General features: G+C 44.7%; 1 protein-coding gene across 1 annotated transcript; it reads right to left on the bottom strand.

The window, feature by feature from the left end:
• Positions 1-1538: 1538 nt before the first annotated feature.
• On the bottom strand, positions 1539-6508 carry UTS2 (urotensin 2). Its single transcript, XM_004272349.2, has 4 exons — positions 6406-6508; positions 4062-4169; positions 2923-2964; positions 1539-1796 (listed from the first exon to the last, which is right to left on the bottom strand). The coding sequence occupies exons 1-4, from the start codon at positions 6506-6508 to the stop codon at positions 1675-1677; spliced, it is 375 nt and encodes a 124-aa protein (XP_004272397.1). The 3' UTR covers positions 1539-1674.
• Positions 6509-16086: the final 9578 nt, after the last annotated feature.

The raw sequence follows: 16086 nt of genomic DNA, 5'->3' as shown, positions 1-16086 counted from the left end.
TAGAGTGGACCTGTGTTTCACAAAGTCTGACTGTGGAACTGGCAGCAACAGAATCTTGGAAGTAAAATATGAATCGGAATCCTGAAGCCAACAGGACTTGCTAAACGTTACACCTTTCAAACCACCTGCACCTCCTGTCGTTTAAAACAACAGCACCCCAAGAAGGGAAGAGCGCTCAGTGCAGATGGGACGTGTACTCCTCCCGCAGGGACCATTCCGGTGCTTCCCGTGAATGATCTCATTTAATACAACCACGGAATAAGCAGCGTCGCTGCCCTCATTTTACAGAGAAGGACACGGGGGTGGAGAGAGCTGGATGGCCCGGCTGGGGGCTCACAGCTGGGTGGGAGCAATGACCTGATGCCAGAGCCCCGGCTGTAAGAGCAGCTGCCCCAGTATCACAAAACGGGAGGGATTTGGGATTCTACGGCGATGGAATCCACCCTAAGCTCTTGCTGGTGTCATAAACATACCGGCACTTGTGCGGCCAGAGTCCTGTGTTAGGGAACTGGATTCAGTTGAATTTCAGCAGCGAGCGATGCCACAGCATCCTCACAGCCACATGTCAGCATGTTCCTGAGATGACGCGTCCATCCTTCAAGCTAGAAACAACTTGCCTACAGATTTGTTCTTGATGTCTTAGACAAGGAAAGGGAAGATTTATCAGACCTGCGCTCTAAAGAGATTTTGGATGGTGGTTGACAAGATCAATACCGATTATGTGGCTGTTTGGTGCAGACCTGACCCTTCATTCCTCCTGAGTTGGGGGTGTGATTGGCTACAGAGCCGAGAAGGGGAGCCTGGGTTTCCCTTGAGAAGTGCTCTCCCGCGGGCACGGGCCGTGCTGGGAGCTGCGTGGAGCTCGCGGGTCTCAGCTCCATACTCTATACATAGATAAGCTACGATGGTATAGATGTATTAAGAGGATAAGTGAGTATGTGCACACACACACATGCTTTTTAAAAATTAACAAACCAGGCTATATTTCCATTCCACAATCTTAAATCCCACCTCAAGTTTCTTCTCTAAGAAACAGATGATGAAGGTATTTTTCTAGTACTGTGCTCCTTGAGCTCACAGAAACTGACATCAAACAAGCTTCAGTGTTAAGAGATTAAAGTTTTCAAGTGTTCAGTACTTAGGTTAACTAAGGGAGAGGGGATCGGAGTGTGTGGACGCCCTCCTTCAAAAACAAAGAATTCAGACTTCCCAGCCCTTAGCTTTAGGCATCTTTCACTTCGGACGCTTTTCTAAGCTAAGATACTGATTTTTTTTTTTTAAAGTAATAACTCAGGTTGTTATTTTTAAGGGTTGAGAGGACATCATCACTAAGATAATGTAGGTTAAATGATTTGTAGTTTTACTGTTTTAACTAAAATTTACTTTTATGATTTTTTTCTTCTTAGTATTTGCTTCTTTTCATTTATTTGTTTACTTTTAAACTTTTAGATAATTCTTTAAAGATAAATTGAAGGATAGATTTTCAGGATATGTTTATAAGTAAAAGAACCACTCATGATATTTGTAAAACATAGAGGATTTATTTTCCAAATAATAATGAACAGGGTATAGCTTGCCTAGTTTTTCATCTATACTGCTTTCAAATCAAGCGTTTTTATTTGACTTTTTCTGAGATGGTTGGTTTTGTGTTGCCTAGTAGATGTTCATGTCACTTCAGACACAGTACTTCCAGAAGCATTCCGAGGGAGTTCCACGTTTCTTGTATGGCTTCCTGATTCTGGCTAAAAGGTGGCTCAGTAAAATGTTAGGATCTTGTCCTGAGAAAGCCTGAAATTAAAACAATCCAAATAAAAAAACAGGTTAACAATGAATTGAGTCCTATACACACAAATAGGAACCTTATTTCCTTTAAAAAGTGTTTTCTTGCTGTTTTATGGGATAGAATTGTGGTGAGCGCCCAGCATGTAGGCTCTGGAAGGTCTCCTTGTGCCCTACCTGTGGTCCATCCAGTCTGTTTAGCCCTGTGATTGCCGTGAATTTTCCTAAACCCTCACTGACCTATTTCTATTTAAATCTGTCAGTAACATGTTCTATCCATTTACTGTCTTCCCTGTAAAGTAGCCTTTTATTTGCCTTGAAATTAACTTCTTTACTTTTTTTTTTTCTGGGATTTCATGAGCACATGCTAATCACCTTTATGATTTTCGAGTCTTTCATCATAACCCTTCTATTCGGAACAATATAAACATCTGAATGATAACGTTTAATGTAGAAGCCATCCCCGTCCCCTTCTGGATGGGTTACCTGCCCTGGGGCCTCAGGGGGTGTATGCCATCTTCAGAATTGACGGATTCCAGAGTATATTTTTATAAGGATGGTAATGGGTGCTACACCAAAAACAGGTGTCTCCAGTCAAAATATTTGGGAAATGCTTGGTTAAAATTAAATACGCTTATCTCATTTCCTGGAGGCTTTAACATGCTAATAATGTACATAAAGATATTACCAGGACGGGAGAGGGGCCAGAACCCGGGGTGTCACTGTAGGCTGGCTCGTGGGACTGGTATACCTGGAAAGCCCTTTAGGAGACACTAATTTAGAGTTTGAGGGGTTGATAATGATGAAATACAGATTTTTCTTGTAGTGTTTAAGGTCCTCCATTAACTGTGCACCATTTCTAACCATTTAATATTATCATTCATCAATCCCAATCACAGTCTGTCTTCTGCACCCAAAACGATTTCCTTCATATTCTGCTCTGTCACACATATGACATCTCAGGGTTTGGACCGTGTCTTTCTTCTATTTAGACATCATATGGCCGTGCTTGTCATACTTTATTTAATGTGCATAAGGATCACCTGGGGAATCTTGGTAAGATGCAGCTTTTGATTCAGTAGGTGCTGGGGGGTGGGGGCTGAGAGTCTGCATTTCTCACAAGCTTCCACATGATACTTACCTTTCTCACACTTCCTCTTGGGTAAAAAATGTTGGTACCGAGATCTGGAAAACAGTATTTTGAAACCATTCATCATCAGATCTGTTATTTCCATTTTACACTTGTCTTATTTAAAACGCACAAAATAGAATATTCCTAAATCACGTCTAGTTTCTGATTTTCCTTTTTTTCACACCACAGTGATATTTACTTGAAGGAAGATAGGCAGGCACCTGGTTCTTTCTCGCTTCCGGAATTCACAAAGGGCACTGCATTTTCCTGAGTTAGCAGTTCAGTAGTTTATCAAAAATATTTTATAACAAGTGAAATTCTTTCTACTAAACAAGCTCTATTAAAAGACTCCATTTTGTTTCCAGAATGTCCTGAGCATTTCTATCAGTGCTGGGAGGAATACAGTGACAGAGAAAATAGTGAAAGCTGCCATGTCATGGATTACTTTGTGTGCCACTGTGATGAACATTTTACTTGCATTTTCTCATTGACTGAACTTCACAATAACCCCATGAGTTGGGCATTTTTATCATTCCGTTTACTGGTTTAAGAAACTGAGGTACAGATAGGTTAAGTAATTGGCTTAAGACTTGAGTAAGTGGGAAACCAGGATTGTAAATTTCACTTATTGAAAACTGGGATAATACCCTCCTTCCCCCCAAAATAAAAGTCCATACAGAGAACAGATATACTGAGGGACCAAGCAGAGCAGGATGCTTGGAAGGAGTTGCTGAGAAAAAGAAAACAGAAGATGTCAGAGGAAGTCTTTATGCCCAGAGGGGAGAGTGTTGGGTAACTAACTCATTTTATATAGCTGATCTTTATATTCCAAAATAGGATTTTACCTCATCTGATTCATGAGCACAGGGAGTAAATTCAGTGGCAAAAAAATCAGACAGGCTGGGGACTTCCCTGGTGGCGCAGCGGTTGGGAGTCCGCCTGCCGATGCAGGGACGCGGGTTCGTGCCCCGGTCCGGGAAGATCCCACATGCCGCGGAGCGGCTGGGCCCGTGAGCCATGGCCGCTGAGCCTGCGCGTCCGGAGCCTGTGTTCCGCAACGGGCGAGGCCACAGCAGTGAGAGGCCCGTGTACCGCAAAAAAATAAAATAAAATAAAACAAAATCAAATAAAATCACAAGAATCATTTTACCTGCTTTCCTAAGACCATCTCCTGTCTCTGCACCTGACATCTCTGGCAGCATCTGCAGAAGGGAAGCTCTTTCCAGCTCATCCAAAGTTGATTCGACATCTTCAGGTGCTACACAGAGTAGAAATAGATATTAGCAACTCAGCTGATTCTTCAATCACTTCTGCTCCTTATTGCCTTTTCGGGGGTACCAGGGACAAGGAGATAATACTAGAAAAACTTCAACTACTAAATTCCGGGTTTGTCGCCAGTAGTATTTTAACCGAGAAGTAGAAATGCTACAGTCCAGCTCACAAGCCAGCAGAACAGGAAATCAAGCGTGTGACTCTCATTCTGACGACTCCTGCCTGTGTGGCCTTGCCAGGCCGCTCACTGCCTTGAATAAGAGGGTAGGGCTGAGCCACAGGGTCAGTGAAAAAGCACTTCCACTTACAAAGTGATTCTTCCTCATTTCTGTTTACCTACTGCTGCCTTTTGCCTTTTGCTTTTAGACATATGGGTGGTGAAATTGGAGTGAAAGGAAAAATGAAGGAGTGGTTTTCTAAAAGACAGGATTGTTAAGGTTCTTCCTGTAAAGCAAATAGGATGGCATCACCTCTTCTCTGCCTGGCCTCCAAGATTAGGCACAATTGTCAGGAAAGAGTCAGCTTTAAAATACTCTTTAAAGAAGTTGATAGCAACAATTTCAGGGTGAAATTTGGTCAGCTTAGTGGCATAGAAGATGCATGGTAAGTGTGTGCAAGGTGTGTGGGAAGTGAGTGTGAGGTCTGGTGAGCAGACTCTGGGCCCTGGCAGAGCAATCTTGGCCAGGTGCTGCAGTGGGGAGATGGAGCTTCTGGGGAGTCCTGTACTATCCACTTGCTTCACTAAGGCTTCCAAATCCTCAGCTACGACCTTGATTGGAAAACAAAGAGCAAGCCGTTGTGGAGGCTTCTGGGCACATTCACAGTACTTCTGAAGAATATTAATGAGAAATCTATAAAATTTGGCCACACATCAATGTTTATGTCATGAAGGATCATTTATGGAGAAACAAATAAGTGGGAAAAAATTTCAGGCAAAAACTCTAATGTAAAGCTGCCACCTGTTAAGAATTTAAGTGAGGGGCTTCCCTGGTGGCGCAGTGGTTGAGAGTCCGCCTGCTGATGCAGAGGACGCGGGTTTGTGCCCCGGTCCGGGAAGATCCCACATGCCGCTGAGTGGCTGGGCCCGTGAGCCATGGCCGCTGAGCCTGTGTGTCCGGAGCCTGTGCTCCGCAACGGGAGAGGCCGCAGCAGTGAGAGGCCCGCGTATCGCAAAAAAAAAAAATTTAAGTGAGATACTATACTCGTCTAAGTTTGGAAAAATCATAATCATGATATGTAATTTTTTGAGGATGACAGTAATATCTGAATGTTCATTCTTGGTTTCATCTTATGCTTTTCACTGTTCCTTATTTTAAATAGCAGAGATTCAATAAAGTTAATGCCCGATTTAGCCATTAAGATGACTGCCACTTATGAGGTCAGTGACTGTGGAAGTTGACTGATAGTGCATGAATTAGAGCTTGACAATTATCAGAAAGCTGCTTGAGAGAAACTTTAGAGAGTAGAAATTATAAAATCAATGGCTTAGAAGAGATTTTTTCCTTTATTAAAAAAAATGTCTAAAGTACCACAATTAAAGACAAGTTAAAATGCTTATGAACCTAATACCCAAGCACCAACCTTTTCGTTTCTTAAACTAAATTAAGAGCTGACAGCACAATAAGTATCTGCTTGACTGATACACTTTAAGAGAATTCAACTTAGAATTGAACTGAATGAAACATGAATCAAAAGGAAAACATAAATGTACTTGGAAATCTGTGTCATCCCTAGCCCCAGCCAGTCACTTCTTTATTTTTTAATAAACATTTTTGTTTCATATAACACGTGTCAGATGATTACTTTTTAGCTTAAAATAAGATACAATAAAAATATTTTATCCTATAATTGGAACAACCAATTCTGCATTCATCCAGTTCATTTAAAATAGAAACGAAAAGCAATGATGTTTTAAATTTAGTGCCATTTTCAAAATTGAAAAAAAAAAGAAACAGCTGATCAAAATAACTTAGAAATATAGAAGTGACATTAAATAAGCAATGTTACCCTTCTACTTTTACATTTTAGGAAGGAAAAAAAAAAACATATCCATTCCTGACTCTAAGATGTGTTGTAAGGACCCTCAGAATTCTTTTCATAGCTGGGACTATTAATTTCACAAGACTCCTTTAAGAAAGAATATTCATTCTTATCTCTAACATTGCATTTAAGACCCTTGAAGACTCTTTCAAGACTGACATAAGGGAAAGAAATCATTTTACCTGAGAGCTGCAGGGGCTCTTCCCTGGAGTCAAGGACAGGAAGAGACCAGAGAGGATTTAAGCATCCTATGAAAAGCAAACAGCAGGAGACCAGCTTATACATGATTGGCAGGAGACCGAAGTCTTCCTTCTCGGCTTCTGGCTTCTGTTTGTCAGAACTCTCAACTTGCTTCTTCTTGGGGATATAGCTCAGTGGTAGAGCATTTGCCTGCAACTTGTTCCTTCTCATTCTGTGATCAGCGATTATATATATTATCCTATGACCTCATATCATCCCCTACAAAAAAAAAAATAAATAAATTTATTGGCTATGAAGGCGGAAAGACAATCACTTTGCATTGATGTAATTTTTCAAAGTAGCAACTCATAGACAATAAATTTACTGTCTTGTTGCCTAGTGTACAAAATAGGTATTAAATAAAGAACAGTTACGTTTATAAATCTGGCAAAAGGAGTAACTGAGAGCAATAAATCATGAGTTAAAGAAAGGATAAGACATGAGTTGGAGTGGCCAAGGCAGAGACATGGATTTATGAGTCCTACCCAGCAGAAGTATTGTGGAGCATGGCAAGAAATGTGTTGCTTTCCTTTTCTTTAATCTTTTGTGAATGAATAGATGAATTGTCATATTGTTTTTGGGGCTGCCATGCCTGAAGAATGACAATGTGTGGAATAAAACTCAAAACCAGTTATTTGTTTTTAAAAAGTGAAGATAAGTTAAATGCACAGCGAACATTCAGGCTCGAGGCAAGTTGTGTACATACACTAGGCCTCAGGTAAAACTACGAGTATAAGGGTCTGCAGAGAAGGGAAATAACTTTCCTGAAAGTTGGACATTACTCATTAAGGAGGATGAAAAACAAGCCTGAAAACCTGGCCGGTAAGTATTTCTAAAATTTCACTGCTCTTCCGCTTCCACTCTGCCCGGCGGCTCCCAGCCTGGATCGTTGCAGTAGGCTCCTTGCAAGCATCCTCAAGGCTGCACTCTGCCCACCAGTCTCATCTCAAAACAGCACAGTGATGCTATTAGCACGTTAAGTTAGGTCACATCGGCTCTTTGCTCAAAACCCTGTACTGGACCTGAACAAAAAAGTTAAAACTAAAGAATTTCTAGGAAAATAAATAAATAAATGAACACCTTCACAACCTGAGGGTAGGCAAATATTTCTTAGACATGACACCAACCATATAAGAAAAGAATGGATAAACTGGACTTCATCAAAATTAGAAACATCTGCTCCTTGAAAGATACTGTTAAGAAAATGAAAACGCCAACCACAGCTGTGAGAAAATATTCACTAAACCAATGCCAGACTAAAGACTTCTCCAGTATATGCATAAAGAATCCCAACTCAATAAGTCAGCAACCCAATTAAAAGAATGAGCGAAAGGTTTGACATGAAAACATACATCCAACAAACACCTGTACACAAACGTTCATAGCTGTAAATAACTAAAGGACCCAGGTGTCCATCAACAGGGGACTGGATAAACAAGCTCTGCTACATCACACAGTGGAATTCCACTCAGCAATGCAAAGGAACTACTGACAAACGCAACATGGACAAATCTCAAAAACTTTATGCTGAGTGAAATGAGCCAGACCCAGAAGAGTACATATTGCATGAGTCCATTTAAATGAAGTTCTAGAACAGGCAAAATGAATCCGTGGCATCAAAAAACAGTTCAGTGAGAGATGGAGGGTTGACGGTGGGGAGACAAAGAACTTTTGGGGGTAATGAAAATGTTCTAACCTTATCAAGGCAGTGGTTTCCTTGGTCAAAACTCATCAAACTGGGACTTCCCTGGTGGCGCAGTGGTTAAGAATCCGCCTGCCAATGCAGGGGACACGGGTTCGAGCCCTGGTCCAGGAAGATCCCACATGCCGCGGAGCAACGAAGCCCGTGCGCCACAACTACAGAGCCCGCGAGCCACAACTACTGAAGCCCGTGCACCCTAGAGCCTGCGTGCTGCACCTACTGATGCCCACGTGCCTACAGCCCGTGCTCCGCAACAAGAGAAGCCACCGCAATGAGAAGCCCACGCACCGCAACGAAGAGTAGCCCCCGCTCGCCGCAACTAGAGAAAGCCCACGTGCAGCAACGAAGACCCAATGCAACCAAAAATAAAAATAAAAAGTCATCAAACTGTACACTTAAAATGGCCACGTTTTATCGTATGTAAGTGATACCTACATAAGGCTGATTGGTTTTAAAGATTTAAAACCATGGTCTTCTGACTTCAGTTTCACTTCTTCCAATACCGCCCTCCCCTGACAACTCCACTCTGGCCATGCTTCCTCCTTACTACTCCCTGAACGTGCCCCTGCCTCAGGGCATTTGCAACTGCTGCTTCTCCCTCCCCTGGATTGCTCTTTCCCCAGATGTGGTGGCCGGCTCTCTTCCTCACCTCCTTCAAGTGTTTGCTAGAACATCACCTCCTACGTGAGGAATCCCCCAACCCTGCTATTTAAAAGTTGCAATGAACCCACCCCCAGCATTCCTCAGCACTCTTGCCTTGCTCTGTTTTTCCCAAGGCACTAAGCCCCCTCCAGCACATTATATATTTATATAGTTATTATACAAAGTGGGCACTCAATACATATTTGTCGAATCCGTGAATGGGGTGCCAACCACAGGTCAGGCCTTGTTGAGGGTAAAGAGCAGTGAACAAGAGGAAAAGAAGTTTCTACTCTTATGACCTTCCTAACCGGAGGAGACAGACAACACAACAGATAGATACCATGATTATTTTTTATTACCATGAAGAGGCATAAAGCCTAGTGCAGAGATGCAGCTGTAGGGCAGGTGGTCGGGGAAGATGTTGTTTTATACGGGGCATCCAGGAGGCCCCTGGGAAGGGACAGACGCCCAAATGAAGTGCGGGAGTGATAAGTTTGGAGGCTCCCGCATAGGAAATCGAGGAGGGGTGATCAGGGAAGCAGGAGGAGCACTAAAAGAAGAGTCCTAGGCTTCCCTGATGGCTCAGTGGTTGAGAGTCTGCCTGCCAATGCGGGGGATACAGGTTCGAGCCCTGGTCTGGGAGGATCCCACATGCCTCGGAGCAGCTAGGCCCGTGAGCCACAACTACTGAGCCTGCACTCTAGAGCCCGCGAGCCACAACTACTGAGCCTGCGCATCTGGAGCCTATGCTCCACAACAAGAGAGGCTGCGACAGTGAGAGGCCCGCGCACCGCGATGAAGAGTGGCCCCTGCTCGCCGCAACTTGAGAAAGCCCTCATACAGAAACGAAGACCCAACACACCCAAAAATAAATAAATAAATTTTATAAATAAATAAATAAATAAAAATAAAAGAAGAGTCTCGGTGCTAGTGGGGGAGTGGAGGCCACGCTGCTGACAGGCTGGGACACTGTCCAGCTCAGGACCCTGATACGGGCTGCATGGGGGTCACTGGTGTTTCAACAGGGCAACGACAGGGCAATTTCACACAACCTGTCTGGTGAGGTGGAAGGTGGTAGTCTTATTTCAGGCTTATCTCCTCATTCAGCCGACATCTCAGCACCTACCACGTGCCAGCACTGCCCGGTGGGGGGGGACACAGTTGTGGCCCAAGAGGACAGAGATGGCCCTCAAGAACCTGATAGGAGGAATGGGGCCACCAGAAACCACTTAGATCCAGCTCAAGAAAACAAAATGTATTGGAAAGTCACGGGATATCTTCCAGGATCTGAAGAACTGTGCAGTAGCAGTACCCAGAGTCCCACTGGGGCTCTATTGGAAAAAAAAAAAAAAAGCTGGGCTTTTGATAAACCCCCTTGCAGCAGAATACCTAGGACAGCTATTTGCAAAGGAGAGGACTGTGGCCTCAACAGAAATCCCAAATGGAACACATTATGGCAAGAGCTAAAATATATTTATACCCAGGAAGCTTGCTTTCAGAAATATACCTTAAGCTAATAATACCACAGAAGCAAAAAATTACCTGAAGGCGTCATCTGAAGCCTTATCTAGAGTGGAGAAGACATTAAATCGAAGGTTGCAAACTCAAGTGCATATAGAAATCAAGAGGTGATAATGTAAATGAGGGAGGCAGGCTTGGAGAATGACAATAGGGAGTAGTGGGGTCTGTAACAAAGTGGAGAACATATGCTCTCTCCAAAGGTGGATGGATTGCAGCTGCCAAGCTTGAAGTTTATAAATCTGAATCTAAGGGTTATCCATGATTTCCTTGGCCACTAATTAAAAATTTTAAAAAACAACAGCGACAAGAAAGTCCTAGCTAGCACTATGTGTTTCAAAGCAAACACATCCACACAGCATAACTCAACCTACATGCACCCAATTCTGGCCCAAATGCCCAACATAATTGATTGAGTTAGTATAGAGGTTATCAACGTGTAATTTTAGTAATCATTAACATAGTAACTAAAAGATTATAGGAACTTGGGCAATAGAATAACGTCAACGAATCAGAACATAAGATGATTGACACTATGTGAAAAAGGGGACTGTGGACAAGAACTGTTATGTAATATAATAATATGTAATATAAAATTGAAAATAGTTCTGTGAGGGTAAAGGATTTTTTTCTTTTCTTAAAATGCTATTTTGCACATACATATAAAATATATATGTAAAAGTATATGCAGCCTATATAACATATATGTATTACGTGTGTGTGCATGCATGCATGTGTGTGTATGTGTAAGCACTCATGAGGTAAAGTCCTGCCAAGAGGTGGGGAAGCAGCCAGGCTGAGACTGGGAGTCTGTTGGTGCCCCTCGAGGAAGTTCAGAGAGGTGGAGCGAACGCCAGGCTGCTCCCTCCCCTGTGGAAGGGGCAGCCGGCCAAGCTTTGTCATTCTCTGGTGACTCAGGGGCACTTCTGACAGTTATTAGTAGTGATTTTACAGCATGGCCTAATTAAGTTACGACTCAAGCTTCAGCTCAAAAGAAAATTAGCTTCTTTCCTTCAACAGACCGTCAAGGACAATGTCACCTTGTCCCAGAAATGTCCTGAGCACGTCACTCAATCTTAACAGTCCTCCAGCAGAGCAATACGACTTCACATTCATGAACATGTATGAACAGCGACCCCCTTTTTAAGAGGTGGGATTCCTTTCACTAGTCGCAAATTACCTTTGTCAACCAGAGGGGTGTTTTTTGTGTCGCATAGAAGCAAACCATTAATAGGACATGTTTTGGGTGATTTGTGCCCATGGAGCAACAGTACCTACTGGATGTAAGTACAAAAGTCACAAACTTCTTTTTAGTCCTTGTGTTGAAATTAATCTAAGTTCACCTGCTCTGCTGCCGTATTTACCCTTTCATAACATGGGCAGAACTTCTGAATATAGTATTTACATTGATTGTCCCCGCTTGTGAGGGCTCCTTGAGGAGAACTTGATGGGAAGTGACTTTGGCAAGTGTTTGAAGCCTGTTCAGTACATTCTTGGTGATGACTAACTCTCCTAATTCAGGATGAACCGTCAGGAACGGGCTTGTGCCCTTCAAATATTGCAATAGCATTTCAGTAGCCATTCTTTTAGGCCGACCCTGGACTGTGGAAGTTCAGAATCAGATGTTCAGCTGATGTTGAGTTTGTTTCAGATGGCATGGGGTCCACTCTTATTTCTGTTCGTGTAAAAATCAGAGGTTATAGGCTCTCAGATATAGACTTAATGTATATTAATTAAAATTCTAAATTTGCCCTCATCTATATTAGTTACAGCCTTAATTTGTATTAAATTATATCTCAGGTAACCATTTTGTATAAACGGTTACTGAATGCCTGCCTTGTCGGTTGCGTGACAGCAATAAACTGTGGGACTTGAAGGCTTCTTGGCAGAATCAGGAGGGCTTTGCGGGAGAGGCAGGCAAGGGACAGGTGAGGGAACAGCCTAAACCAAGGCCTAGAGGGCGTGTCCCGCAAGTTTGCAAAAGGCTGGACACAGCTAACAAAGACCAGAGGGGTTGGCAGGACCGATCCCATCACCAAGTCAAGAAATTTGGACCGTCCTTTAATAGCCGTGAGGAGGCAATGAGGGGTTTTCAACAAGGGAGTCATGTCATTCACTTGCTCATTCAACAATATTTCTTGAGCACCTAGCATGTGCCAGGAACCGTTCAAGATACTAAGGATACAAAAATAAACAAAGCCTCAGCGTTTACCCCCAATGCAGCAGGTGGTGACAAGCGCCATGAAGAGCTAAGTAGGCTTAGGAGGGTGATGATGGGGGGGCTACTCTATACAGGGGGTCAGCATAGAAGGAAATGAGGAGGGTGCCCTATGGCCATCTGAGAACAAGAGCATCCCAGGCAGTGGGAATAGCAAGTGCAAAGGCCCTGGGGTAGGACTGGGCTATGCCTGTTTCAGCAACACCCAGGAGGTCAGCGTGGCTCAAGCAGAGTGATCAAGGGGGAAAACGTGCAAGTTGAGAACAGAAAGATGGTAGAAGGACAGATCTAGGTTTTTAAAGACTTAAAACAGCTTTAAAATGAGTAGGATAGGAAGCCCATTTGGAGAATTAGTATGACAGTGTGAATTACGTTTTAAAAAGCTCACTCTGGCCACTGTGTGGGGAGGATACTGCAAGGGGGACAGGGTAAAAGCAGGGGGACCACCCTCTGGAGATGAGAACTAGAGGTGGTGAGAAGGGACAGATTCTGCAGCTATTTTGAAGGAACAGCCAGCGGGATTTGCTGGTGAATTGAAGGTGAAAGATACATCGAGGATGACCCCAAAGTTACTGGCCTGAGAACCTGGAAGGGTGGCGTCACCTGCGACTAAAGTGCAGGAGCAGGTCTGCAAGGGATGTCCAGAGTGGTTTGGACACGTTAGTATGGGGGTGCCTGTTAGACACCCAGGGGAGAGGTCAAGAGGGCCGCTGGATGCATGCACGGTCCAGGAGGAAGACCTGGGCTGCAGACAAAACTTGGGAGTCATCAGACAGTATCTAAAGGCATCGGTGCGTGAATCACCAAGGAAGTGAAGGTGGAGAGAAGAGAGGAGGGTGCGGGCCCAAGAGCCCCATGAGGAGACATGGAGGAGCCAGCAAAGGGGCCACTGGCGGGCCAGTGAGGGAGACAAGAACCGAGGAAGAGGCCCGATGAAGACAGCGTTTCTAGAAGGAGGGAGGGATGGTCCACGTCAAAGGTTGCAGACGAGGAATAACTGGGGGTGGGGGGGATCCAGGTAGCAACACAAAGGGTCTTGCAACTTCGACCAGAGCAGTTCTGGTGGCATAGAGAGTTGAAAGGCTGATTGGAGTGGGTTCGAGACAGAATGGGGACTTCCCTGGTGACCCAGTGGGTAAGACTCCGCGCTCCCAATGCAGGGGGCCCGGGTTCGATCCCTGGTCAAGGAATTAGATCCCACATGCATGCCGCACCTAGGAGTTCACATGCCACATGCTTCAACTAAAGAAGCCCTCATGCCACGACTAAAGATACCACATGCCGCAACAAAGACACGGCGTTGCCAAAATAAATAAATACTTTTTTTTTTTTAAAGAGAGAGAATGGGGAAAAAGGAAGTAGAGACCATGAACAGAAAACTCTTTTAGGGAGTCTTGTTGTGAAGGGGTGCAAAGAAATGGGAGCAGCAGCTGCTGAGGACCCGGCGTCAGGACAGAGGTGGTTAGAGCAGGGCCATGTCACAGGTGGTCTTCTGGCTGTAAGCATGACCACACCTGCCTTTTGCACGTGGCGCCCTCACGTGGTGACCTATGTGGCCAAGCTGAGTGCCTGGTGCCTGAACCACTCCCCTGTCCCACCTCCACCGGCTGCACAGAGCCCAATTCCCGGGGGCCGGGGTAGAAGCAAGTGGACCCAAGGACATGGTTGTGCACAGCTCCCAGCAGGTTTGTGAGCGTGAAGAACGTGCAACAGCAAGCACAGCTGTTCACAGGTCTTTTTGGTGGTAACCAGGTTCTGAACTTCAGGATTCCCCTGGGTGCCAATTGACCAAATACTGCTTTACTATAAAAAAGCTCTTCATTCTGAGAAAAGTCTTTATAGTGGCTTAGTGGGCCACACCTCATCTCTTACGGTTCTCCACCTTGCTCACTGCCCTCCAGGCATGCTTCCACCTCAGGGCCTCTGTACTGGTTGCCCCTTCTGCCCGGAATGCTAACCCCAAATATCTACATGGCCAACTCATTCATCAACTTTGAGTCTCTGCCTGCCAACGCTTATTTAAAAATCACACGCTGCCCTTTCCTCCCCCTTGTATTTCCCACCCCCTTACGCAGCCTATTTTAAATGTTTTCATTTAACATGTTTTATTTACTTAATATGTTTATTGGGGTTTTTATGAAGGCAGGGACTCTGTTTTGCTCACTGATGTATCCCAAGTGCCTTGAAGAGTGGCTGGCACGTGGTGGGTCTCAAACACTATTTGTTGAATGAGTGAATTTTTGGAAATCCTTTTAGCCTGGTGCATGAGTTCTGTGTTTATTTTTTTTCCAGCTGAAGCTTATTGTCTCAGTCATTTAGTGCTGTGTAAGAAACTACCCCAAAATCTAGTGGCTTAAGACAACAACGATTTTATTGGCTCCTGATTCTGTGGGTCAGAAATTTGGACTGGGTTGTTCATAGGAGGTAAAGAGTCTGCTGCTGTTGTTTGGGTCATTCACGTGGCCCTGGCTTCTAAGAGGACCTCACTTGCCTGGCTGGAGGCTTCTGCTGGCTGGCAGCCAGACCTCCCTCTCCACCTGGTCACTCATCCCCCAGGAGACTGGTCCTGGAGCCTTCACATGGCATCTCAGGGCAGCACAAGGGCAAGCATGGAAGCTGCGGGGCTCTTGAGACCCCGGCTCAGAAACCCTCAAGGTCACTTCTACTGCATTCCATTCATCAAAACAAGTCCTCATGCCAGCCTACATTCAAGGGGTGCTGTATTAGTTTTCTGGGGTACTTAAACAACAGAATTATTGTCTCTTCCTGGAGGCTGGAAGTTCAAGAGCAAGTTGTTGGCAGAATTGGTTACTTCTGAGGTCTCCCTCCTTGGCATGTAGATGGCCACCTTCTCCCTGTGTCCTCACATGGTCTTTCCTTTGTGTGGCTCTGTGTCCTAATCTCCTCTTCTTGTAAGGACACAAGTCCCATTGGATTACAGCCCACCCATTTGAGCTCATTCAACCTTAACCATCTTTTTAAAGGCCCCGACTCCAAATACAGTCACACTCTAAGGTACCGGGTTTAGGACTTCAACATATGAATCTGGGGGCGACACAATTCAGCCCGTAACAAGGGGGAGAGAAACCCCATTTCTTGGTGGAGGAACTATTGCAATCTACCCACTTAGCAAGCTGGCCACTGTCCACTTGCCCAACATAGAAGACGTCTGCTTCCAGAGCCTCTTCTCAGCTCAGAGTGGACAGGATGTCAGACCTGGGGCTGGTTTGGAAGTGCTTCTGTTCAACACCCCTGCAGGGACTTCAGGTCAGCATGGAGGGCAGAGGGCAACGAAACAAAATCAGAAAGCCAAATTCTCATGAGGCAGGGCCCTCAGGAGAGAGTCCACACCCTCCCTTCCAAAGGAGTCTCCAGCCCTGTCCTACTCTGGTTTTGGCCCAGCTCTCAGGACTGCCTCTGGCTGGACACCTGTCTCCTGCCTCTGCAGTTTCTTCTTTGCTCATGATGCTGTTTGCCTTGTAGAAATCAACCTCATCCTTAAGACCTAGCCTGAAGGCACCCTGTGCTTGCCCCCTCCTAGGG

Source organism: Orcinus orca, chromosome 1, assembly GCF_937001465.1.
Source record: "Orcinus orca chromosome 1, mOrcOrc1.1, whole genome shotgun sequence".
NCBI classification, from domain to species: domain Eukaryota; kingdom Metazoa; phylum Chordata; class Mammalia; order Artiodactyla; family Delphinidae; genus Orcinus; species Orcinus orca.
This window is presented reverse-complemented; position numbering and strand designations above follow the sequence as displayed.

Excerpts from the sequence above, each read along its gene's own strand:
- UTS2 (XM_004272349.2), bottom strand. The coding sequence starts at position 6,508 with ATGTATAAGCTGGTCTCCTGCTGTTTGCTTTTCATAGGATGCTTAAAT. Across the intron at positions 2,965-4,061 it reads AGATGGTCTTAGGAAAGCAG|ATCTCGGTACCAACATTTTT; the intron begins GTAAAATGATTC and ends ACTGTTTTCCAG. Across the intron at positions 1,797-2,922 it reads CCCAAGAGGAAGTGTGAGAA|AATTTCAGGCTTTCTCAGGA; the intron begins AGGTAAGTATCA and ends TTGGATTGTTTT.